This window comes from Sciurus vulgaris (genome assembly GCF_902686455.1).
Source record: "Sciurus vulgaris genome assembly, chromosome: 9".
Taxonomy (NCBI): Eukaryota; Metazoa; Chordata; class Mammalia; order Rodentia; family Sciuridae; genus Sciurus; species Sciurus vulgaris.
This window is the reverse complement of record NC_136469.1, coordinates 24178651-24203023: the sequence shown is the minus strand read 5'-3', so window position 1 is coordinate 24203023 and position 24373 is coordinate 24178651. Positions and strand designations below refer to the sequence as shown.

At 42.3% G+C, this 24373-nt stretch overlaps 1 protein-coding gene across 10 annotated transcripts in view; it reads left to right on the top strand.

Moving 5' to 3' along the window:
- ZNF827 (zinc finger protein 827) overlaps nucleotides 1-24373 on the top strand; it is a 162292-nt gene that overhangs the window by 102511 nt on the left and 35408 nt on the right. For all 10 annotated transcript variants that reach the window (XM_079154128.1, XM_079154126.1, XM_079154131.1 and 7 more), the window contains exon 8: nucleotides 2564-2667. In XM_079154128.1, the coding sequence (XP_079010254.1) occupies nucleotides 2564-2667 (104 nt within the window). The remainder of the gene's footprint in view (nucleotides 1-2563; nucleotides 2668-24373) is intronic.

The following is a 24373-nucleotide window of genomic DNA, read 5'->3' as shown; positions in this document are numbered from 1 at the left end:
GGCAGCCACTGTAAACAACTGTAGTCGTTACTGTAAAAATGAAGCCGGCGCTCATGTTTCTCTGTGGCACTATTTCTAGACACCCTTTTTGGAAACTGTTCTTGGCACTCTTGGTGTTCCCAAAGGGGAGTCTGTGAATTTCAGACCTACAGTTCCATGAGCTCCCCTGAACTTGAAGACTTCAGGAGAGCTTCTACAGCCAGAGTCACAGTCATGCAAAGGGCTGTTGCCTGACCTCATCATGTGCCCCTGCAGTGTTTCCCATGTGGACCAGCCACTCAGGCACCAGGGTGTCACTGTCACCTTGTGTATGAGCTTCAGAGCTGATCATGAGCAGTGTTGTACTGGGCTTCAGCCAACAATCCTCTGGTCTCCTTAGATGTTCTTGATCTTTAGCAGGATTTTTAACGGAAGGATTGAAAATTAGCCTCTTCAAAATCAGAGTGGCCTTTCCTCCATTTGTTTTGTAATGGCGTTGTTGCAAAGGAAACTCTACCCTTTTTGTTAACGTGTTTGGAAAACTTGATTAATTTATGCTCCCCTTTGGGCTAGAGAGAGAATCAAGTTAAAATAAAATAGCCCCCATTTATTGAGCACTAACTGTTTGCCAGACACCATGCAAAGCACATTCCATGTACCCTCCCTAATCCTCACAGCTTCTATGTGAGATACTGTTTATCAGTCCATTTTTACAGACAAGATGAAGGCTCGGAGAGTTAATTTGTCAAAGGTCATACAGCTGTTAAGTGGTGGAACTGGTGTTTGAACCTAAAACTGCCTACTCTCCAGTGAATGCACTTAGAGGCCATGCTTTGCTACCTCAGCCTTCAAAGTGTTTCTACAGCTTGCAATTTATGAAGTGTTTGGTATAAAATTACAAATCTATCCCTTCCCTTCTCCCCACCCCTAGCCTATAGCCAGTTTTTGTTTGTTTTTGTCATTCACTTGTTTGTGGTAGAGGGGATTTAACCTAGGTGTACTCTACCACTGAACCACATCCCCAGCCTTTTTTTACTTTTTATTTGTTTATTTATTTATTTAGAAACAAGGTGTCACTAAGTTGCCCAGAAAGGTCTCAAACTTGCCATCTTCCTGCCTCAACCTTTTGAGTAGCTGGGATTACAGATGTACACCACAATGCCAGACTAGCCAGTTAGTTTTTTAATCTATTTAAATTGTCTTGTGTTTAGGATATAAATAAAAAGCATGCCAGGCAAAGTTGCATTAACTCTAGCCTAACCGTCACCTGAAAACTCTATTATCTATCAATGTATGTTTTACTTAAAAAAAAAAAAAAAAAAAAAAAACTTATCTTGCACTTTCATCGTAATAATTCCTTTTTAATGTTTACTAATAGTGACCATGGCCTCGTGCCACGTTTAGAAATGCAGCAGCAATCCTGAGAGTCCTAGGTGTGTGCTCTCCGGGATCTGTTGCTTGAGATGCCGTTTGCAAGGGGCGGATCCCTTAGTGCTGCATTTCCCGCCTACTGAGAAGGCTCAGCCAATCAGAGGTCCTGTGGGTCTTGGGGGTGGGGCTTAAGGAGCCGTGTATTTCGGCCTTTCACAGCAGTTGTATGGACTGTGTGGCTCCAGCTCCAGCTCCGACTACCCCTGTGCAGACTCGTCTTGCCTCTGCCCATTCACCAGGTGGCCCCAGGCCCTGGGCTTCGTTTATCTCTTCCTTTTGGCGCTCCAGCCCCAGGGTGGTGGTGGCTTTCTACTCTTCCCATCCCTGGTCTGTTATTGCCCCATGGATCTGGATACCCCTTTTCCCGGGTTGAATTTTCTCTGTTGTACATAGGGCTTTACGTTTTCCAGGTTGAATTCTGATGGATACTGCGGTATTCTCACTTGTGATTGCGATACTTTTTCACAATCTATTTTAAAGGGATGGAAGGTGGACCCATCCCTGGATTAGAACCCTTTCATTAACAGCATTCAAACCTTTGCCTTCTCTGTGGCTGTGGTATGAGGGGGAAACCCTGGCTGGAGTTTGTGGTCCTGCTTCTGGGGAAGTAGGGGAGCTCAGGGTCACTCAGGTGCTTTCAGGATTCACTCCTGCAGCCCTAAACCCAGTTCCTGGTTGCAATCACAGTTTTTGTGGGGACCAGAGGCCCTCAGGGGTCAGATGACAGATCTCCAGTGAACCAGGCCTGGCAGTTCCATCTCCACAATGAAAAGGAAAAAAAAAAAAAAACAAAAACAGATAAGCCCTTTCTGATTCTGACCCAGGCAGTTGGTCTTTATTTGGGCACACCATACAGCGATACAGAGAAAGCATTGAGCAAGAGTAAAATGACCACTCAGTTGTCCCCCTCAATGGGTTCAACAGTGTTTCAAAGGTGATGTTTAATCTGTGTGTCCTAAATATAAAACCAATAGGCAGAACGGACAGATGGCACTTGTCTTTCTCTGTCTTAAATACAATCTCATTATCTTTGAACATTATTTAGAACAACACCTTGTGCAGTATTGTGTGTATATATATTTGGGGCCAGATGCTCTGGGTGTCTTAAATAACTTTAATTTACTAAACCTCACTCCTCCTTCCCCACCCCCAGCCCTTTCTTTTCAGAAGACACATTTAGACAATCACCATTCACCTCCAATTCAAAAGATCTGCTGCCCAGTGAGTCTGTGCTTCACGGAAGAATATCAGCTCCAGGTATGGAACCAGCATTGACTTTGTTCTTCTATTGGTTGCTTAAGAACAGCTTTTCTGAAATGTGTGAATTTTCAGATACTTGAACTAATGCGTTATACTTGTTTCTATGAAGGGAGGTTTTTGAAAAGAGGGAGAAACACCATTTAAACAGCTACAACATTTAATAAAATAAATGTGGATGGCGATAACCTCCTCATCTTTGCTTAAAGAGGTGATTGTTCTTACTCGTTGGTATTTTGTCATACAGTGAATTTCTTTTTCCTTAAAATAGCAAAACTTAAACTGAAAATAATTTGCTTCACATGTTGTCAGCATTTCAGGCAAGCAGCAAGATAGGGAAGGGCTATGGTAAGAACACTAGTCCCCAGTCTGACTAGTCGTGACCCCGGTGGGGTGTGGGCCACCACAGAGACCACTTTGGTTTCCATAGAAGCAAACACAGCTCATCAAGAAAATCTTAATCACCCAGATGCCATCTCTCTTCCTAGCCATATCTACATGTATCCTTCCAAAGCTCTTTTTTGCTTTCTCAGCCATCAGTACGTAATTTCTTTCTTTCTTTTTTTTTTTTTTTTTTTTTTTTCCTGGGTGCTGGGGATCAAACCCAGGGCCTTGTGCTTACAAGGCAAGCACTCTACTGACTGAGCTATCTCCCCAGCCCCCAAGTACATAATTTCTTACCCATTCTTCCTCTTTGATTTCCTCTTTCCAGAGTTAAAGAAAAGAAGTGCTGCTGTCCTTTTATCAGCATCATGGCCACCCGTCAGGGCTCAAGCATGTACTTTTGGGGTTATTGTGAAATGAGAACATTAGAGAACCACTCTAATGTCTAAGGTGTAGTCTGCACCCCTTCCCACTTCCCACCCCAGTCCCAGCACCAGTCTAGCAGCCAGGAACTTCCCAGCTGTTACTCTTTCCCAGCTGTTGACAAAATCTCAGAAGCATTGGGGTGCAGGGGAGGGGGATCCTTGTCCAGGAGAACAGAATGGGAGACCGTGGCCACGTGGGTTAGGAAGGGCTCATTGTGGGATTGTTGGCCCCATTAGCCTCTCAAGATAAAATTCAAGTGTTTTCTGTATCCCCGAGGAGGCCCATATCATAGGGCACTGGAGAGCTGATTAATTTGCAGTATGCAGAGTCAGGTAACTTACAGCTTCTAAAATGTAGGCTTGGGGTATCACAGGTCAGTGGAAGTGGTTTAGACACAGGAAGAGGTATTGTTATGAGAGATCCAGCTCTTCTCATCTGCACACATCCAGCCAGGTCCAGGTACCTGCATGTTCTCTTAGCCCTGCAGGCACAACTTTTCTATTCAACCCCCAGAAATAACATGCTTACACAAGAGCACATTACATAATAACTGGTTCTAGAGGTGGAAAGAATTCTGCTTAGTTTATGTCTTCATTCGCAAACAGGGCTCTTAGAACTACTGTTTACTTTCCACAGTGTCATTTTGAATAGCCATCTCCCTGGTCCCAAAATTATTGCCCTGCTGTTAAGTTGATGGATTGCGACTTTGTAATGTCAAAATAACTGCCTAGGAATTGCCTGTTAGAGTGCTGTGACCCGTACGGCCAGCGTCCCATGATGTATGTACAAGCCCTGCATCGCTTGCATTGTGTTTGACTTGACTGTATTTAAAGAAGGACTTATTGGTCAAGTTCAGAAGAGCGATACTAGTATGTTTAACTGTGCATAGAGGTTTTTGTTTTTCTCTGATGCACTGGATAGACTTATATTATGTGTTAGATAAACTCATACTTTAAAGTTTAGCTCTTTTGTGTGTGCGTGTGGTGCTGGGGATTGAACTCTTTTTTGCAGGAGGTGGGGAGGTAGGAAGTGAGCATAACTGGGATTTTTAAATGTAAATCCACCCTGCTAAAGATAATCAATTGCACTCCAACAAAGCCTTCTTGAGGCCCAAGGCGACCAAAATCATTACTACATATTGCCATTTTGCTAAAATAAACAACTAAACAGGGATTTTTGTTTCTTAATAGCGAGGTGAAAATGCTTTAGAAATAGAGCTAGAATTGGAAAATTTGTAAATGCTAGGGCAACCTTGTATTCATGAAATTCTCATAATCTGAACACAGTGGGTAAGGAAAGCCTCAGTAACTTGCTCTAACTGTGGAGAAGACCAATGTAAATTAACCAAAGTTTGAATTGTGGAGAGTTTTGAAGAAAATGTATTTATTTAAAGTCTGGACATTATATATGGCAAACCTACAACAGCTCCCTATCCTGTAATCGCAATTCTGAGGTCAAAAAAAAAAAAAAGTTTTTTGAATAAACTATTCTGTGGTGAAGCATAATGGGAAGCTATTTATATATTAAATAAGGGAGAAATTCATATGTTTTGTTGGAGAAATATCAGCATGCTTGACCAGGTGCTGCACCAGTGCTGTTTGGGTGCTACCTAAAATACATTTGATGTACTGCATCATCATCCTGAAATCAGGAAAACTGTGAATCCCAGAGTGCATCTGGTCCCAAGGGTGTCAGGTAGATATTGTAGACCTACGTTTAGTCTGGTACTCTGCTGAATCCAGTTCTGGGAACAAAGAAGCTGAAGCTACAGAGTTGAGACTCTCAAAGTTCTGGGGTTAAAAAAAAAAAGTCAGGGATACTTACAGAAAATTCTGGAAGACCATTTGAGCAGCAGATGGCTGATTGTTGGAGGGTATGGTAAAAGACAGCCCACTGAGAGTCTTCTAGTCCTAGGGTAGCATCATCAACGAGGGCTGGGGAGAGAGGAGGAGGAGGGGGCCAGAGAAGTAAACGGAGAAGTCACCTGGTGTAGGAGACTGCTCAGCTTTGCCATAAGCAGGATGAATTAGAGAACGACAGTAGCTGTGCAGAAATGAAGCAGCCAGAAAGGGGACAACCAGGTAGAGCATTTGTTGTTAGTATATAAATGAAAGCCATGGGGTCCTTAGACATCTTCTCCCAGGTAGTTTAAACATTGCCATTAAAATATTATTTCTACTCTTTATTTACTTAGCAAACCTCTTCTTTCTACAGAAAATGCAAAGACAAATGTCAGCCCAGAGAATTATCTTAGGTTCCCAATTGGTGGACACCAGAAGTAATGAGCCTTCGTGTGCCTCTGCCAGTCTAAGAAGTCCCTGGCAAATGCTGCAGACACTTAGCATTATTTCAGCAGTTTATCTTGGTATAACCATAGATACTGCGATAGTTTGCATCTGAAATGCCCTCAGGAGGCTCCTGTGTTAAAGTCTTAGTCCTCAGCGAGGCACTGTTGGGAGGTGGGGGAACCTTTAAGAGGCAGGGCCTAGTGGAAGGAAGTTAGGTTATTGGGAGCTCGTCCTTAAAAAGAATATTGGGACCCCAGCCCCTTCCTCTCTCTCTTTGCTTCTTGGCAACCATGAGGTGAATAGGCCCTTCTGCCATGATGTACTGTGCTTTCTCAGGCCGAGAGCAACAGAGCCCATGAACCACGAACAGAAACCTCTGAAGCTGTGAGCTTTTCCTAGCAATGCCAGGCTGACTAACCTGTGAATGGGATGGAATTCTCTTCCAGGTACCTTCCAAGTAAAGCCACAAGGCAGGCAGGGGAGACACCAAATGGGAGGATCATTTCAGGTGGAAGCAGTCTGAGCCAGAGGGATCCCTGGTAGATTCAGTGTGTTGTGACTGTGTTTCAGGCCTGATGGAGAAAGAGGGACGCAATCAGGGGAGGAGCAGAATGGGATAAGAGTGGTAGGACCGTGGACTGTGAAGAAATCGAGAATAGCACAGTTAACTAGGCATTTGCCTTCGGCAGATGGTATCTGAAACTCACAGCTGCCACCGACGCAGAGAAACAGAATAAACACAGAGCTTCACGGTGTCCTGGCCTCAGCTACTGCCAGTATTTCTAGACTGACTTTCCTCAGAGCCAGAGAATGCTCAAGAGCCCAGACCTAACATGGTCCCTTGTCTTAGTGTTGATATCAGGAGTCCAGGGGTGTATGTGTGTGTGTGTGTGTGGTGCTGGGGATGGAACTCAGCACCTCACACTTGCTAGGCAAGTACCCTACCACTGAGCTACACTACCAACCCAGGAATCCCTATTAAACGGACAAGGTAAAAACCACTGCCACCTCCTGCTAGAGAGATGTGGGGACAAAACACCCTTAGCACTCTGAATGGCTTATTGAGTGTACCCTGAGCGAGTGGTATTGCTGGTGGCAATTTTACAAAAGAAATAAGAGCTTTCCCGTTGTCAGAGAAATTGCAGATTGTGTATGACTTAATGTACTTTGTTTAATTTATAGTGATCTCACTTGTACAAGATTTACCTTCATAGGAGAGAGCTTCCTGAAGTCAGGTGTTCTTCAGGGCACATGGGACTGTCCTGTGTTAAGAATAGACCCATTAGAGCTGCCTCTACAGCTATTTATGTTTTGCCATCGCCTTTGAATAAAGAAGGGCTATTAAGGTAACTGTGTAAGAGTCTGTTTCCTCACTGCTTCTTGAAGCTTCAATTCTGCATTATTCTGATTTTGAAGTCACAGTGTGTTTGCTCTGTATTAAGCCAAAAAAACAAAAAATACAACCAGAGTGGGTGTGAAGGGAAATGTGGGTCTCCGTGGGATTCTTCCATGGGGTTGGTAGCTGCCAGTGCTTCTATTTGTTATTTCGATGAACCTGGAGTTAGATGATGGGAAACAAATCAGCAATTATATTTGTAAATCTATACCTCCATTCTTTTCTAACTTGCCTTAAAAAATCTTTTCGTGTTATTATTTAGAACCTCCTAATAATAAGAAAAGAACGCTAGCATCCCTCCCAAAACGAGGTTCTTTGGGTAGGCAGAGGGGAAGTTGAGTTCCTTTCAGGATGAGGTGTGCTAGTTGGGATTTGATGTTAAATCAAAAAACTGGTTTGGAATTGTCTGCCTTGTTCCCAGGCTGATTCATGATACATTTTCCCCTCTGCTCCGCCCGTTGATCTAATCCAAGTCGCACCATGTCATATACTTTGTGGAATGTAAATAAATAGTACTTTGCATTCTGTTACCACCTGCAAGAACCCTCAGCCTGCTGTGATCAGATAGAAAAGACCTTTTTAAGACAGCTGGCTTGAAAAATACATCTTAATGAGCACGTGTCACTTTCCCGTATATTGGGACTTCCCAGCACCAAGAGATGGAGGCTGACACAGAGATACAAAACCATCCTAGATTTCAGCAGAGTGGTCTCTTCAATCCTTCCTCAAACACAGCAGACTCTTTTTAAATTCAGACTGAGTAGTAGATAAACAATGGAACATCGGGTGCTGGTGTGTGTCTTTAACTTCTGCTCCTTTCGGATGACACAGGCTCGTTCTTTACCGCCATCGAGGATCTACTAAGTGGTCAGGCTCAGGACTCTGTTATTGCATTTACTTCTGGAAACAACTCAACGAAACGTGGGAATTATCCAGTTTACAGATGACTAAATGGAGGCTCAGATGATTTCATAACTTGTTCCAAGTCATCGAGTTGGCAAGTGGCAGTTTAGGAATTCAAGCCCAGGAGTGCACAGTGCATTTTCTCTCTCTCTGCCCCACCGTGCTGCCTGCTAAGCCAGATGACATGTCACCAGCCAGTGAACAGGAAGAAGGGCACTGCCCTGGCATTTGCCCACATGCATCCCTAGCACCTGGCATTTTAATGACTACTGATGGCCTGCCTTCCTTAAGTTAGGAAGAGAAAGTAGTCCTTAAGTAAGATATTTGGAAGAGTTTATATGATAAGTATTGGCTGTTTCTTACTATATTCTGATTTTGTATTCTTCCATTTCTGTCTTTTCTTTTTTCCTTTAATGCCTGGTAATAATGTCATGGTTGCTTGAAATACTTCTCTAACTTTGAACCTTAGTAGATTTTTTTTTTTTCTGTGCTGGGGCTTGAACGCAGGGGCACATTATCACTGAGCTACATTCCCAGCCCTTTTTCTTTTTTGAGACAGGTCCTCACTAAATTGCCCAAGCTGACCTCAAGTTTCCGATCCTCCTACCTCGGCCTCCTGAGTCACTGGGATTACAAGTGTGTGCCCCAAGCCCTGCAAGACCACAGGAGATTTTGATGCTTTGCCTGTTTCATAAAAATAGTTTCTATAAAGCTGTGTTAAAGTAGTCTGGTTAAATAAATAAAATACAACATGCTGAACTCATTGGTGATCGGGCAGCAGTGCAGAAGAGAAAGTTCTAGACTGGGATTCAGGAGAACAGGGGTTTAGTCCTTGACCGCTTTCCAGTAGAAGGAGATTCGGTCCCCAAGCTCCTTCCACATCCCCTTTATTTCAAGAACCCTACCATCTGCCATGGTCTTTTTAGGGCCCAAACTGTTTGCAATCGGGAAAAATCAGAGTCTAGTCCAGGGGATTTACTCCTTACCTTCTGCCACCTGCTCTTGGAGCTGGGGAAGGGGCAAGTCCCCTGAGTCTTTCTCCAGAGGTACAGTGTTGGGCTTCCTGAGAGCACAAGAGTGGCTTCTAGGTGGCTGCATGTTCCGTTTCTTTATCTGGCTGCTGACAACATGGACAGCTAATTTTGTGGAAATTCATTGAGCTGTGTGCTTAATGACACTGTTTCTGCATTTGTCAAGGCCACGTGGCTTATTTACAAATAAGCGTGTCTAGATGGCCGAGTGCTCACCTCCCAGCCATCGGTAGGGATGCGCATTAGTTTCTTACCAAGACGGCGATGATGACGACAGCGGATTTCAGTTATACAACTTACAGTTTGCAGGAACGTTTCTAATTCTAGCACAAGCAGGTGGCCCTGGACTGAGGACACCTAGGTTGTTACTTCCTCTTTCTGTTGTGTTTCAAATCTGAAAACTCTTCCAGCGGCTTATAGCGTTCCTTAAGATACAATCTGTGCGGTTGTTGGCTGGAGAGAGAGTTCTCGTTATGGATTTTCCTAAGGCAGGTAACGTTATTTGGGGTTAAAAACCATTCTTCCAAGTAGCCCCATCTCTGCCTTATCAGCGAACTTTGTCTTAGTGTAGGTATTTTCCAACGTAAAGTACTTGGCTCCACTAAGCTCTATTTGTAGAGAAAGGTCTTTTAAAAGGCACTGTCAAATGGATGAAATTGGAGAATATCCTGCTAAGTGAGATAAGCCAATCTCAAAAATCCAAAGGACGAGTGATATCGCTGATAAGTGGATGATGACACATAATGGGGCGAGGGAGGGGTTAGTGTTAGGGTTAGAGTTAGGATTAGGGAGGGGGGCAAGTATGGAGGAAGGAACTACTGTATAGAGGGAAAAGAGGAGTGGGAGGGGTGGGGGGAAGGGAAAAAATAACAGAATGAATCAAACAATATTACCCTATGTAAATTTATGATTACACAAATGGTATGCCTTTACGCCACATACAGAGAAACAACATGTATCCCATTTGTTTACAATAAAAAAAAAAAAAAAGAAAAAAAAGGCACTGTCAGCTTGGTGTCTGAGTTAGCCCTTCTCAAAACTTTAACTAATTAAAGTAGGTAAATTGTTGGTCTCTGCAAACCAACATTTGTGGGTTTACACCCGAATGTACTGGTTATTTTAAAGGGTGGTAACCTTTACAAAGGAGAAAGTAGTATCCAGTTTAGGTGCCTTACCTGAGGTATCTAGAAAGATCCAAAAGGATAGAGGGGGCGTTTGAGAGGCCTTTTTATCACCTGAGTTGAGTCACTTGATATCAAAGATAGACAGCAACACTGTCATATCTGTACTTGGTAGGAAATGGTCCAAAAGCTCTTTTAAAAATCCAGTTTGAGGACTTTATTTCCCAGGCCAGGTGACCCCCAGGGTTATGGCCACCTTGGCCTTGATCTGGTGTCTTCCACTGAACAGAGCAAACACGGAGATGCTCACACAAGGCCCACGTTCTGAATGCTGATCATCAGGCCTCAGTGGTGCCTACGGTTGTGTTTTGACTTTTGCAAAGAATATTTAGATGCCTTGAGAAGAAATCGTGCTATAAAAGGCCAAATTCTTGTGTATGTGTAATGGATGATGGAGAGTATTTGTTTGAAAATTGCAATATAGTGGCCCTGGCTTCAGCTTGGGATAGCTTAATTCAATCTACAAGGCCTTTTCTGTATATCCAATATGTCCTTCCATTCCTTTGCTATCAAACATACATATTCCATTTCCTACAATTTCTTCTTTGTGTTTATTCCTTTTCAGGGCAGCAACTACCCTCCGGTAACCAGGGTAGGAAAAAAATTAGAAAAGTCATTCCACTCGCAAGCTAGACTATCTATTTTCATTCAGACAAATCCATTCTGTATTTGCATATGTAGGCCAGACGGGTGCCCCTCTGTGAGAAAGTAAGACACCCCCACATCACACCATGGCCCTTTTTGGATATAGAGCTAATGAAATGACGATCCTCATTCTCCCTCAGTTAGTGAGCTGCCTTTAGCAATACTTAGCTCTTCTGAGTTTGTCATTCAGAAATCAGAGACGTTAACCAGAAGTGCCAGAGAATGGTCATTCTTTGCATTTGTTTAATACTGCATTCCACTCACCATCCCCAGCTGTTGTGCGGAGACGTCTCCCACAAAGGTCTCTGCAGCTCCTTTGAATTCAGCAGGTCCCAGCTGAACTTGTCATTTCTCCTACCTGTCACTTTCCTCAGACCTCCTCTCCAAAAGGAATTCATGAATGAATGAAGACCTTCCCCTCCTGTTTTCCTTGGTTGACACCATCATCATTACCCACCATAGCTCAACCCGAAGTTCAGACATCATTTGTTTGAGTTACCCCTGCAGCAGATTATGAGACAAAGATTTGAATGCAGTTAGGTTTCTCAGGAAGTGAGACCAGGAAGCCCTGACAGGGCATAGGGTCATGAGCCAGGGAAACCAGACAGTCAATAAAGTGAACATTATGCAACAGTTTACCAACATGGACAACTGGAGATTGATTTTCCTAGTGCTATAGTGTGGATCTTGAATGTTCCCCAAAGGCCCATGAGTTAAAGGTTTGGTCGCTAGCCTTTGGTGCTATTAGGAAGTGGACCATTACAAGGTGAGACCTAATGAGAGGAATTTAGGTCATTAGGGTCAGGCCCTAAAAGGGCCCTCAGCCTCTTCTTGTGTCTCTCTTTACTTTCGGCTACCATGGGGTGAGCAGTTTCCTCTTCCATGCACTCCCACCATAGTGTACTGCCTTACTACAAGTCCAAAGGCAATGGGGCCAAGTGACCATGGACTGAAATCTCCTAAACCGTGAACTGAAATAAACCTTTTGCCCTTATAAGCTGATTTTCTCTAGTATTTTGTCACAGTGATGGAAAGCTGATGAGGGAACTCTGGGTAGGGTAGGAATGTAGGATACATACTTGGGAGTTCCTTACCTGACAAATGAGAGGGTTGGGATATTTATACAGTCACTGGTTAAAACTGTTCTCAAGAGAGTGAGTTCCCCCCACATCCTGGTCTACCACAGAGGCCTAGACTTCAGTAGCCCTTGGGAAATACAAGTAGGTGCGGGAAGTGAGGCATTGAAGCATAAAGGCCAGGTGCTACCTGGAGAGGGTAATCAGGGTTACTCTGCCACCATCTTTTGTCATTACCTCTTCTTTGCCCTCCGCTTCCATTCTATTACCATGCCTCCTACATTGATTTGTCTCCTAGATCTTTCTAAGTGTGTTCTTTTCATTCAATCCCACTGCCAATAATTTTAGTCAAGTCTCCATCACTGGTTCTTATTGTAACAGCAACCCCCGGCTGTTCTCCCTGACCCAGCGTCACCCCCTCTGATCCCTTCCCTCCATCCAGCAGCCAGACTCACCTTTCCAGAAGACAGGTCTTGTCGTGTATGGGTCCTGGTTCCTTCCTATTGCCTCATGATAAGGTCTAATCTTTGCATGCGCATGCACCTTGCCCCCATGTACAACTTTTTTTTTTTTTCAATCAATGGTCTCTGCTTTCTTTAGAAGTCATTTTCTAGAATTCCAGAACTGTACCAGGTGCCACTTCCTTTGATGTCCTTAGGCATTTGCAGTTCCCTGGTTTCTCCTCAACCTTCTGGTAGATGTAGGTTTTCTATTGGGCATAAACTTTCTTGTTGGCCATTATCTCAGAAGCTTGCACCCAAAATAGTTGCTCAATAAATCTTAGATGAAAGAAAGTATGTTGTTGAAAGGCCATGTTATTTGTAGAAATAGAGTAGTTTTAAATGTTTTAAAGAGATTTCATGAGACTTCGATTATAATGCAGCTCTATCTTTTGCCACAATCTAAAATGGATCCCTTTACAAATACGGCTGGTCTCTTCAATTAGTGGGCATGCTCACAGTATCACCGAGTGACTCCTTTTAGCATAAAATGGTTTAATGTGGCAGGAGAGACTGCAGGGCTGCCGTGCGTTCACTGTTTCAACTTAGATTCCGCACTATTTGTCAACTACCAAGGAAGCTGGAGCGATGAGGTATGAGAAGCCTTCAGATAGTTTGATGTGAAAGCCCAAGTCACCAACCTGTGGTTCCAGCTATCTGGGAGGCTGAGGCCAGAGGATCACTGAAGCACAGGAATTCAGAACCAGCTTGGGCAACAAAACAAGACCTTTGTTTTGTCTCAAAACAAAACAAAATAAAATTCAATGTGAAAACCCAATACTGATGAAAATCCAATACTGATTTTCAGGTCATCAAGTAAAATAAATTTCCCAGTCATAAAATTCCCTATGTCATTGAGTTCCATATTGAAAAGTTTGAAATTAATTAGAATTATTTTATGTAGAATTGTTTTTCATCTTTGATGTAACAAGTGTTTTCAAACACACTGTTATTAAATGAGTTCTTTTTTTTTTTTTTTTTTTTTGAGGTACTTGGAATGGACGCAGAGGCACTCAACCTCTGAACTATATCCACAGCCCTCTTTATTTTTTTATTTTGAGCTACAGTCTTGCTAAGTTACCCAGGGTGGCCTTGAGCTTGTGATCCCCTTGCCTTGGCCAACCCAGCAGCTGGGATTACAAGTGTGCACCACCACGCCCAGAAAATAAGCTTTTTTTTTTTTTTTTCATGTAAATTATGTAATTGAAGGACAGTTTTATATTTTAATCTAAATAGTGCAGCAATTCATATAGGCGTTTCCCACAAATACAGTGGGAAAACTATGTGAGACAAATGGGAACTCAGGCCTGAATGTGATATTGCAGCCACCCATGAGATGGAAATATGTTTTTTTTTTTTCTTTAAAGTTATTAAAAAAAATTTCTGCATGACACTTCCTTCTTGCTTGGGAAATATATCCAGCATGTTGTGTTCTGACACTTTTCCAGTTGTCTCTGACAAGCGAAGAGAGAAACAGTTTTCTCCAGTCGCCAGGCTCCACACCCGCCTGGTCCAGGCACTTTCTCCCACCTCTACAGGAAATGAGTGCAGAGGCGGGCGCTAGGGAGGCCATCGCCACCTGCACGCAGCTGTTCCTGCCCGTGGCTGTCTACCCTCAGATGCCTCTGCATCCTGTCTTATCCCAGTCCTCGCCTTCCCTGTCTGCCGCTGTGGGGCTTCCATAAGGAAGAATGATGTTAAGAACTCCAACTTACGTTGAATACCTAGAGGAATGCATTCTCCCAAGTCACAGAGAAGTAAAACACCCCCTGTTACTTTGTGAACTTGGACGATAATGGCCCATGCTATTAATTCATCCTATGTATAAATGGACTTGAGCAAATACTTCTAAGGTAGGTGCTTTGCAGCATAAAGACCTGAAGACAAACTGAATATCAATAGGAACTGGCGAAATAAGGCGTGGAGCACTCTAATGGAAAACTTCACAGCCCTCAAAAAAGGAATGAAGAAGCTAGGTAAGAACGCATTTGAAAAGATGTCCAAGACATGGAAAAAACTGACTGTAGACAATAGGTGTGTGACATAATGACATAGTCCCATTATTTTTTTAAAGAGGCAGTACCTTTTAGGCGCACACAGTGTGCTTGTATATCGATAGATAATTTCTTGACCAATAAGCTGAACGGTGATTACCACTGAAGAATAGAAAAAAAGAAGGCGTGAGAGACGTCCTTTTGTTTTTTAATTTATGCTTTTATGTTTTCCATTAATTTCCATTACTTTTATGTATTTTAAAGGTTAAGAAGAGTAAAATGGGAAACCTTTGTGTTCAAGTCTTTTTATTCTTTTGAGAATTTTTTTGGAACTTACAAATATAATTTGGAGCCATAGTGAACGATCTCTAAATGAACGACGCAAAAATAAGGAGAAGGCAGTAATTCTTAGCCTTTTTTTCTTCAGGGAGCTCCCCCAACTAGAAGCCAAAGCTACATGAGTTTTTCTTATAGTTCATGAAAATATAAATCAGGTTATAAATCCCGGTGAATTTGTAAAAATGTGAGCACAAAGGAAAAAGGGTCAGGAAGGGTAAAATGTAGAAATATTGAGTTTACTCAGTTTAGTTTCAAGTGATTGTTACTTAGATTTCATGGACTTCCATTTTATAATAAGCATATGTGACTTTTATAATCAGAAAATGTCAGTAAGTTCTTTTAATTCTGAACAAAGAAGTAACTGTCTTGGGTATTCTCAGGCTAACTGCCTGACACCAGATCTCTCTGGACATCTTATGACAGCTTTGGACAAGGTCAACTTTGGCAGGACCATATTTAAATATGACATAAGAAATAGGATAGACCTGAAAGTTGCAAAAGTGAATGAAGGTGGTCAGAGCCAGGTTGCACGCCTATAATCCCAGCAGCTTGGGAGGCTGAGGCAGGAGGATCTGGAGTTTCAAAGCCAGCCTCAGCAACTTAGCAAGGCCCTAAGCAACTCAGCAAGGCCCTGTGGCTAAGTAAAATATAGAAAGGGCTGGGGATGTGGCTCAGTGGTTAAGTGCCCTGGGTTCAATCCCCTGTCCAAAAAAAATTAAAAAGAGAGAGAAATGATAATGTTGGGAATAAAAACTCTAGGAGATATTTGGAACATGGAACTGGTTCTAAGATATCAAAGTACACTGACTTAGGAGTGCTGTTCTAATGGCCTGTGTGTTGGCACCTGCCCAGTTTCATGATCTTTTCCCCTAAGATAGGCAGGCTCTGGTACCTTTTCCCACCAGGGGCTTTCCAGGCAAAATGACTCATCCAGCTGCAGTCTGGTTTCCCGCCGTAAGGAGCTAGGGATGACTCACCCCCATCAGTCTCTTCTTTTTTAACTTCAATGGAATTAGGCTGGGGGTCCTTCAATTGAAAAATTCATGAATGGGTGGGTCCCAGCAAAGAGGCCCGTGAGGTTATCGGTGAAGTCGACTGTGTGATAGGAATGGGGAGGAGGCCAGGAAATGGGATAATTAGAGAGTGGGAGAGCCAGGAGATAGAATGATTTACAAAAAAAAAAAAAAAGATTTAAGTTCCAACCCTGGCTGCTGGTCTTCTCAGCGTGGAGGCAGGAATTAATTGGTGATGTGGATTTTAGGTAACCATTCTGTGGCAAGATGACTCAGGCCAATTATTTTTTGCTCACTAATTTTTCGTGCACTGTATTGGCAGTTGCCAGGGAAAAAGCAGGAAAAGTTTCCTTGGGGTGGGGGTGGAGGGGCAAAAGGAAGAAAAAGAAAATGTGTACCCTTACAAATGCTTTTAACGTGTAGGCATGCTTTCGGTATGTGAAAGTTATTTTTGACACTATTTTTGGTCAAATTGTTTTTCATTTTTATGAAAAATGTTAATTTTTAAAGCACTTCGGTCTATCTCCCAACTGTTACTTTTATCACTCGAAAATGTGGTATTTTAAAAATACCATCACTGGTGTCATACTAAGACTTGCTTTGGATTACACGCCTTTCATAGTAATTAATTTTTTTTTTTTTTTGAGAAAAGACATTTAGACATGAAAAAGAAAAATGAAGGTTCACCAACATGTTCAGAGCAGTTGTCTTTGGGTGTTGATATGAATTTTGGTAATGGGTTGTTTTTTGTGGTTCTTTTCTTTTTTCTTTTGCTTTTTGTTTTGTGTATACTCATTTGTCTTTTTTCTTCTATAGTAAGCATGAAACAATTTTTATAAAGAAAAATTGAATTTTTTTAGAGGGAGTACGATGTTAGGGAATAGAACAAAAAGATTAATGATGTTTTGAGTTACAGGTCATAAATATAATAATTATGGTCACGTACAGGATAGGTCTTTGTCAAAGGCTCTAAACATCGTGTGTAACAGTGAACACATTTTGGTAGTGATTTCAGAAATGTTAAGGTTTTGCATCTCTAAGTTATTAACAAGGAGCTTTGAAATCCTCATATGAAGTATAAATATGACCAAAGTCACTTAAATACCTCCTTTCAGTTTGGGGATTTACCAAACTCAGGCAAGGAATTATTGATGTTTGATGGGAAAGTCACTTTTTTTAACCTTGCAAGGGAAATTAATTCATTAAATTTATCTCAGGGCACAAGCTACCATAAAAGAACTGCACACCATCTTCTCAACCTTGGCTTTCAAAAATAAAGTGTGTAACAGAACAGTTGGTAGTACTGGTTGCCCCACACCCTTCTCCTCCTAAGTTCCGTTGACTTGGGCATAGCTATCCGATGGTAGCTGCTGGCGGGGGGCATTTTCAGTAGCTAAATCAAGAAGCATAGCAAGCGTTTAGATTTCTGTTGCATCTATTTCATTTTCCCAGCGTGAGAGGTCTCTTAGTGAAACCATCGCAGTGGCTGCAGACAGGTTCATTGGCTTTCCCTGGGGATTATTCTCATTCTTCTGCATCAGTGACAGAGGATATGGAGATGGTTATAGAATTAGGATTAAATATAGAGGCTCTGAGTATCATTAAGTATTTGATGAGCAGTGTGAGAGGCTTGTGAGGTGCACATACCACTGAGTGAGAAGATGGCCATTCATTCCACACAGTATGACCTGCTGTTATGTGCCCGGCTCTTGTTGGATCCTAAGAAACAGCAGTGAACATACCAAAGACCCTGAGGTTTACAGCTTAGAGTGGGTGCAGACAATAATCACATATTATATAAATATGTATCTATGATAAGCTAACATTGTCTTCATTCATTTTCTGTTGCTGTAACAAAATACTTGAGATCGGGTAATGTATAAAGAGTAGAAGTTTATTTGGCTTGTAGTTCTAGAGGGCTGGAGCATGGCACCAATGTCTTCTTGGCATCTGCTGAAGGTCTTCTTGATGTGTCATAACATGGCGGAGGGCATCACATGGTGAGATGGATCGAGCATTCAGCTTGGCTCTCTTTGCCTTTTCTTATAAAGCCACTGATGCCCTTATGGGGAACCCACACTCATGACGTCATTTAATTCTAATTACCTCCCAAAGGCCCCAGTGTGAAGAGGGAGTTTGCAAAGGGGCCATCTCAGGTGGTCAGTGAGAGTCCCCCAGGAAGGTGCAGTTCCAGCAGCTGCCAGAAGCCAGTCTGGTAGCAAGTCCTGGGAAGGGTGCTCTGGTGAAGGGGGCAGTTGCCAAGGGGCCCAGAGGTGGGATGAGCTTCCAAATTTTTCTCTCATTTAATTTTCCTTATTATTAAGTTTAAAAAGAGGGATTGTTTTGTTTGGTTGAAATTCCGTTTTTTCTTTTTTTCTTAATCAGTTAAAAATGGCTAGTTATTTGCTTGTAGAAAAAAAGACCATAAAACTCATTCTAATAACAACAACAAAGGCTCAGAAAGTTGTAGAACTTGGAATCAGAATTTTTTTTTAAATGACAAATTCATTATCTAGAATTTCTTCTGGAGAAGGGAATGCCTTCATTAGAAAGATGAATGTAGCTTCACACAAGAATCGCCCCAGCATTATTTATAAAGAGGTATGTCAGAGAACCATGAATTCACCAATAAAACTGCAAATTACTCTAACAGATGCTAACAAAACGTGCCTAGAGGCTATTGTGTGCGTGGGTTTTGCCAGTACTGCCACTGAAGAGGGGATTTATAGTCCTAAAACCACTAATGATGGCATTTTCTAAATGTTGTACCAAATTATATCGTGTAAGACAACAACATCCATTATTTACAATGGAATCCTTAAATATTTGTTATGTGCATCCAATACTGACGGTCAGAAGAACCGTTTTTGCTAGAACATAATATGCATTTTGGAAGGAAGCCTTTGTCTTTGCTTCACTCCTGGAAGTAGTGCCTAATATGGAACTTCTTTGCCACCCCTGCTCAGAAAATCTCCTAAGTACTAAACCATTCCAATCCTGGTTACCGAGGAGTTTGATCCCAACCCCTGAAGGGCCAGTTCAAGACAGCCTCACAGCCTACAGATACCCCTTCCCACCCACCCATCTTCAGATGTTGAAATACCCTTAAAAGTATTTCAGTCGTTATCCATGATGTCTGAGGAAATGACTTTTTGAGACTTGCCTTACATGAATCCATTGAGCTCAATGTTTTAAATATGTCGTAGCCACCAGCAGAGAGTAGGTGATGGTCTCGTCTCGTCCTGTCTCTGTGCTCTTCTTCAGCCATGCAGTGGCTGTTTGCTGGGACAGGGAGTGAGATGGTAAGTTTCAGTGATAAAGTAGTCTGTTTCTCGCTGGGAAGCTGTGAGGTTGTCTACTCAGTGCTGAGCCAGAGAATGAGTGTGAATTATAGTTTCCTCCGCCCTGATACAAGCGTAGAAATTCAGAATACCAGTGTGCGTGAAGGGCCGAGGGTCATGGACAGAGGAGCATCCTTTCCGAGTGATCCAGTTCCGTCCATTTTCACTACCCTGTGTCTGCACGTATGTACGCCTGCCCATTTGTCCTTTTGGTAGGTGGGAGCACCCTGGGCAGAATCTCTAAGAGGGTTTTGCTGTTTTAGATAGAAATTTTTTCTGGAGAGACTTCAGAGTTTAAAAGAAGGAAATTCATGGTTAACTGAAATGAGCAGATTGCTACCCAGCGATGGTGGCCCCTCTTCAAGGTTGCACAAGCATATACTCGAACAAGTTATGGCAAAAAGAAATGAGGCTAGAGAAAACTGCATCCATTTTGAGAAACTCAATTTGTTTTGTTGTGCATACAAAACCCAACCAGAATGTGTGTGCCCCGCTCCCTGTGAATGCATTTAAGTCCTTTTCATTTGATTGGGGAACTGGGGTAAACTTGCAGCTAGACCCCTGGGAAATCATGGTTGGCTCAGGCTACATGACATTGCTGGCTCTGTGAAGTTCTCAGCGTCTTGGGGAGTCATCTACAGCAATTCGTAAGGAATCCTTTGATCATTTGAAAAACCTCCTCTCTGCTTAGAAGGAAGGTAGGAGAGGTGTCTGTTTGGACCGTGTGGTTGACGTTCTCACGATGACCACATCAGCTCTGTACCTCGCACATGATGTCCCTGACACTTTCTAAATCATTTTGCAAACAGCTGGATTCCAACATGACTGCCTTTATGTGTGCAACTGAAAAATTAGGAGCGATTCTGATCCACTGATGGCTAGCAGAGCCGGGATTTTCTCTCCCTCTTGCTGGTGGTCACCAGCTTGAGCTCGTTTTATTCACGTTGCTGAGTTCACTGGGATTAGAAAAAATTTCTAAAAGAAGAATTTTTAAATCTGCATTAGGAAAAGTAATTTGTCATTTGATTTGGGTTTCAATAGACTTGGACTCTTAAGACCTTTTGTCAGAACAGAGTAAGTAGAACAATGTGCGAATCGGTGACTTGCAATTTTTTGGACACAATTCAGTGTCAAATACACCTGTTTGTATGTGCGTACTAATGAAGACGCAGAATATTTAGAAATAGGTAATTTGGTAAGATGGTGATGATGGGAGAAAATGGGAGAAAAGGGAGGTGAAGGGAAGAAAGCACATAGACACATAGATAAAGGACTGAATCAACTTCACACATGAACGGTGTCCGGCATTTTTAAATCTATCCTATTTTATTTCATCCTTTAAAAAAAAAATTCCTGGTTGAGACTCACTCAGTTCATTTCATCATCTGCCAGTGGGTCACAACCAGAAATTTGAGTGACCAGTAGGGAAGCCTGGAGACCCCGTCTTTGGGTCAACTGCTTAGGTTTTCACTGGGTGGACTGGTGTGTGGATCCAAATGCCCATCCTGTTAAGGTGGCCACATGGCTCCTGAACCCAGCCGTGGAAGCTGTGACTGAACAAAACATGAACAAAGCAAAAGGAACAAACCCTTTCCCAGGGTAGTCTGATAATATTCTGCTTTGCATCTTGGTAGAAAGAAAAAGTAACGGTGTTTTACATTTGAGTGACCCTCACGGAAGGGCAGTGTCCCTGAACTGCTGTTCAGAGTCTTAAGTAATGGTGAAGTGAACTTAAGTGGGAGGGAAAAGACAGAGGACATTTTAAAAATTCTTCATTTAGCCAATTAATTGAGCTCTGAGAGCCCTCAGTGTCTGACACTCGTCTTTGGTCGTGCACCTTCTTGGATATAGGTAGCTGTGACCATGTCCAGCTTTCATTCTTTTTCAGTGTAATAGGTAAGGGACAGAAGGCCCAGTGTGTTGCCTTTGACTTCTGTTTTTTAAAATGATCTCTTCCTATGGAGAGCAGATCCTCCCCCATCCGCTCCATGAATGGTCAGAACATTCAGACTGAAATAAGGGAGTTTTCTGGTTGCTGGAAATGATGGATTGCAGCGATCAGCTAAGCTTCTAAAAGCCTACGTATATATTGAAAGAGAAGCTATGTCTTGGATTCCACCCACTCCAGAAATCAGCAAAGAGAGAATTCTCTCAATTAAAACACAATATAATTTCCATCCCACCCTTGGGGCATTACTTCTGCTATGTTGATGAAAATGAACATCAAATTGATAGGCTTCCCACGCCCTGACAATCATTAATTATGCCAAAGGTTCTGGGGATGAGTATAGTGATTCAAAAGAAATGCAAGTTGATGACTTCTCCTCACCTTGCTGTGGAGTCCCAGCTCAGGACCGGTGACAGGCCTGATGTGTCTTTTACAGTGTTTTTCCACACTCTTTATAATAGGAATGAGGTTTTTTTCAAAATAATTTTTGCTTGGAATTCGCTGATCTCATGGAATATAGAAAGCCTTCTGTTCATCAAAATAGAGTCATTGCTAATGGGAGAATCAGGGGAGAAGAATTTGACTCGTGAGGCTAAAAAAGCTTGTATATTTGAAAATATCTGCAAATTATTTTCACAAATTATAAACATATGATATTTACACATCTGTAGATATAGTGCCAGTAACATGGAAATGCTAACGGACATTGTAAAGGGCAAGTCTCAGTTTTGACAGGGCCAAATTCTCGTCTCATGAATTTCTATAAAAGAACACTATTCACACACTAAAATAGTGGATTTTTTTTCTTTTTCTTTTTTCTTTATTTTATTTTTTTTTTTTAACTTCACATAGGCAATTACTTCCGTCTTAATCTTGGAGAGAGGAAGTTGGACGAATAGTTAAGTGTGCTTGGAATGATACCTATGGCTTTTTTACTATCCTGTGAATTTCCTTATTGAAAGCTCAGTGAACTTCTTCATTTAAAAAATAAGAGTCAGTTCATGCTCTTTGCCCCTGGTAATCACCAGAGCACCACTATCATCAAAAGTACATTAAGGACCTACCTGTCTCTATCCCTACTAGGATTGAATAGTCAGTCTTTTCTTTCTCAAAATCACAACTTACAACCTTAGGTGGATGGTTCCCAACCGGGAGCCTCTGTGCCCCATGGACATTTGGCAGGGTCTGGTGTTATTTTTAATTGCTTAATTAGGGAGAAGGTTCTACTGGCATCTCGTAGGTAGAAACTGGGAATACCATAAAACATCCCATACTCCACAGGTCAGGCCCTAAATCCAAAATGTATATCTATAGCGCTGAGGTTGAGAAATCCCACATCAAGTGTTGGCAGATGTACATAAAGGGCACTTTTTAGAACCTGAGACTCCACGAGCAGATATACAAATTAAATGATATGGTTCCAACTGTGCGTAAAAAACTCACCTGTGGAAATTTCTCAGGTTTCTAGCCCAGGTTTGGTTATTTATTGCTCTATTCACATTGGTTCTTGTTTGAGTAGAAACATCTGGGTGGGCTCGGGTGCAGTGCAGTGGTAGAGCTCTTGCCTGACATGCACAAGGTCCTGAGTCCCATCCCCAGCACTGCAAAAAATAGATACAACAACAAAACAGCCAGGAAACTGTGATACCCTTTACACCCTAAAAACTGACCGAGCACACTTTAAATGATAAATTATTATATATGTTAATTATAAGAGTTTGGTAGCTGTCAGAAGCCCAAGTAGCAGTGGCTTCAATAAGGTGGAAGTTTATTTCTTTTATTTAGAAGTCCACATGTCTCCAGGGTGTTTAAGCTCCTTCTGCCAGTGTTTCCTTACAGCCTCTATTTCATGGTATAATATGGCTGCTTTGGCTCTCGCCATCACATCTACATCCTGTATAGCAGGAACGCGAGGGCATACTCCCCTTTTAAGAATGTAACCTAGAGGATGTACACATTACTTCTCGTTGTCCTCTTGTCTAGAACTTGGCCACTCCTGGCTCTTGTCAGGGATACTATGCTGGCCAGCAGGGCTTTGTTGGCCATCTGTGTGCCCAGCTAAAACCCAGGGGTTCCTTTATTAAAGGAAGGAGAGAAGCGTGGGTGCTGGAGGACAGCTATGACAGCTAGAGCTGTCTCTGCCTCAGGTATCTTGTTTAGGTTAATTCAAGGTCAGGAACTTGAAGGCTGGTTAATAATTCCAGATGGCCTTTGGTCAGGATGGAGTTCAGTGTCTGCAGTGGTCTGTTATTTCACTCTATAATGTTAATTCTGAACCGGTGACTCTGCCTGGACTCCTTCATTTGTAAATCTCCAATAATAATAATAATAAATAATAATACCTGACTCTGAGAGTTGGGGTGGATTAATGGAATAATGGTGTAACGTATACATAAAATACCCAGAAAGTGAGCCAACACAGCCCGCACACCTGAGATCCAGCCATATCCCCTCGGGACTTCCTGCATCTGACTCGAGGGTTCAATATCTGCCCATTTGACCCTTCACGTATTAAGCATATAGATGTCATTTGGTCTTTAAATCAATAATTTGTTACTTTAACCTGAGTTTGTATCATAGCCACCACTCCCCCAGTCCTTTAAGAAAGTATCAAAATATGAGATTCAATCTGAAATTGAAACTAACGCCAACTTGGAGTGATGAGGGATTGTGCCAGCTTTTCAGCCCCTGGGCTGCCAGCCTCTGAGCTCAGAGCCACATGGTGGACAAGCTAGGAACTCAGCATAGGCAAGGTCTGCAGCATCTGCTTTGTCACCTGTAGATAACATCACCTCACATTTGTCCCTTTCTGCACAAATGCCAGCAAGTTCTGTTCTGCTCCAAGAAAGTTCATGAAACTCGCGATAATTCTTTCTCTATTCCTCTGTAAAGACATTTAAAACTCGTAGTGGGAAAATTACAGCTCGATAAAATGATCTACAAATGGCAGTAGCTGTCTTACCTTTTTGAGTATTTCAGGTGTCAGCACCACGTGGCAGATATCCTTCCCGGAAAGTCTGCCTCATCAGCTGGTAGAAGCGTCAAGACTAAATGTCAGAACATCTGTAAAGCTGCAAGCATACATGCACACACATGTAGAGAAGATCATGCATTGACGAGAACAGTTTGGGCCTCTTTTAAAGCACGCATGTTTGTGGTTAGGTCATTACATACTTTTTGTCAATGTGAAATTTGACAGCAGGCCAGTATCTCACCTGCATGTACGGTGCTAGAAAGGCTC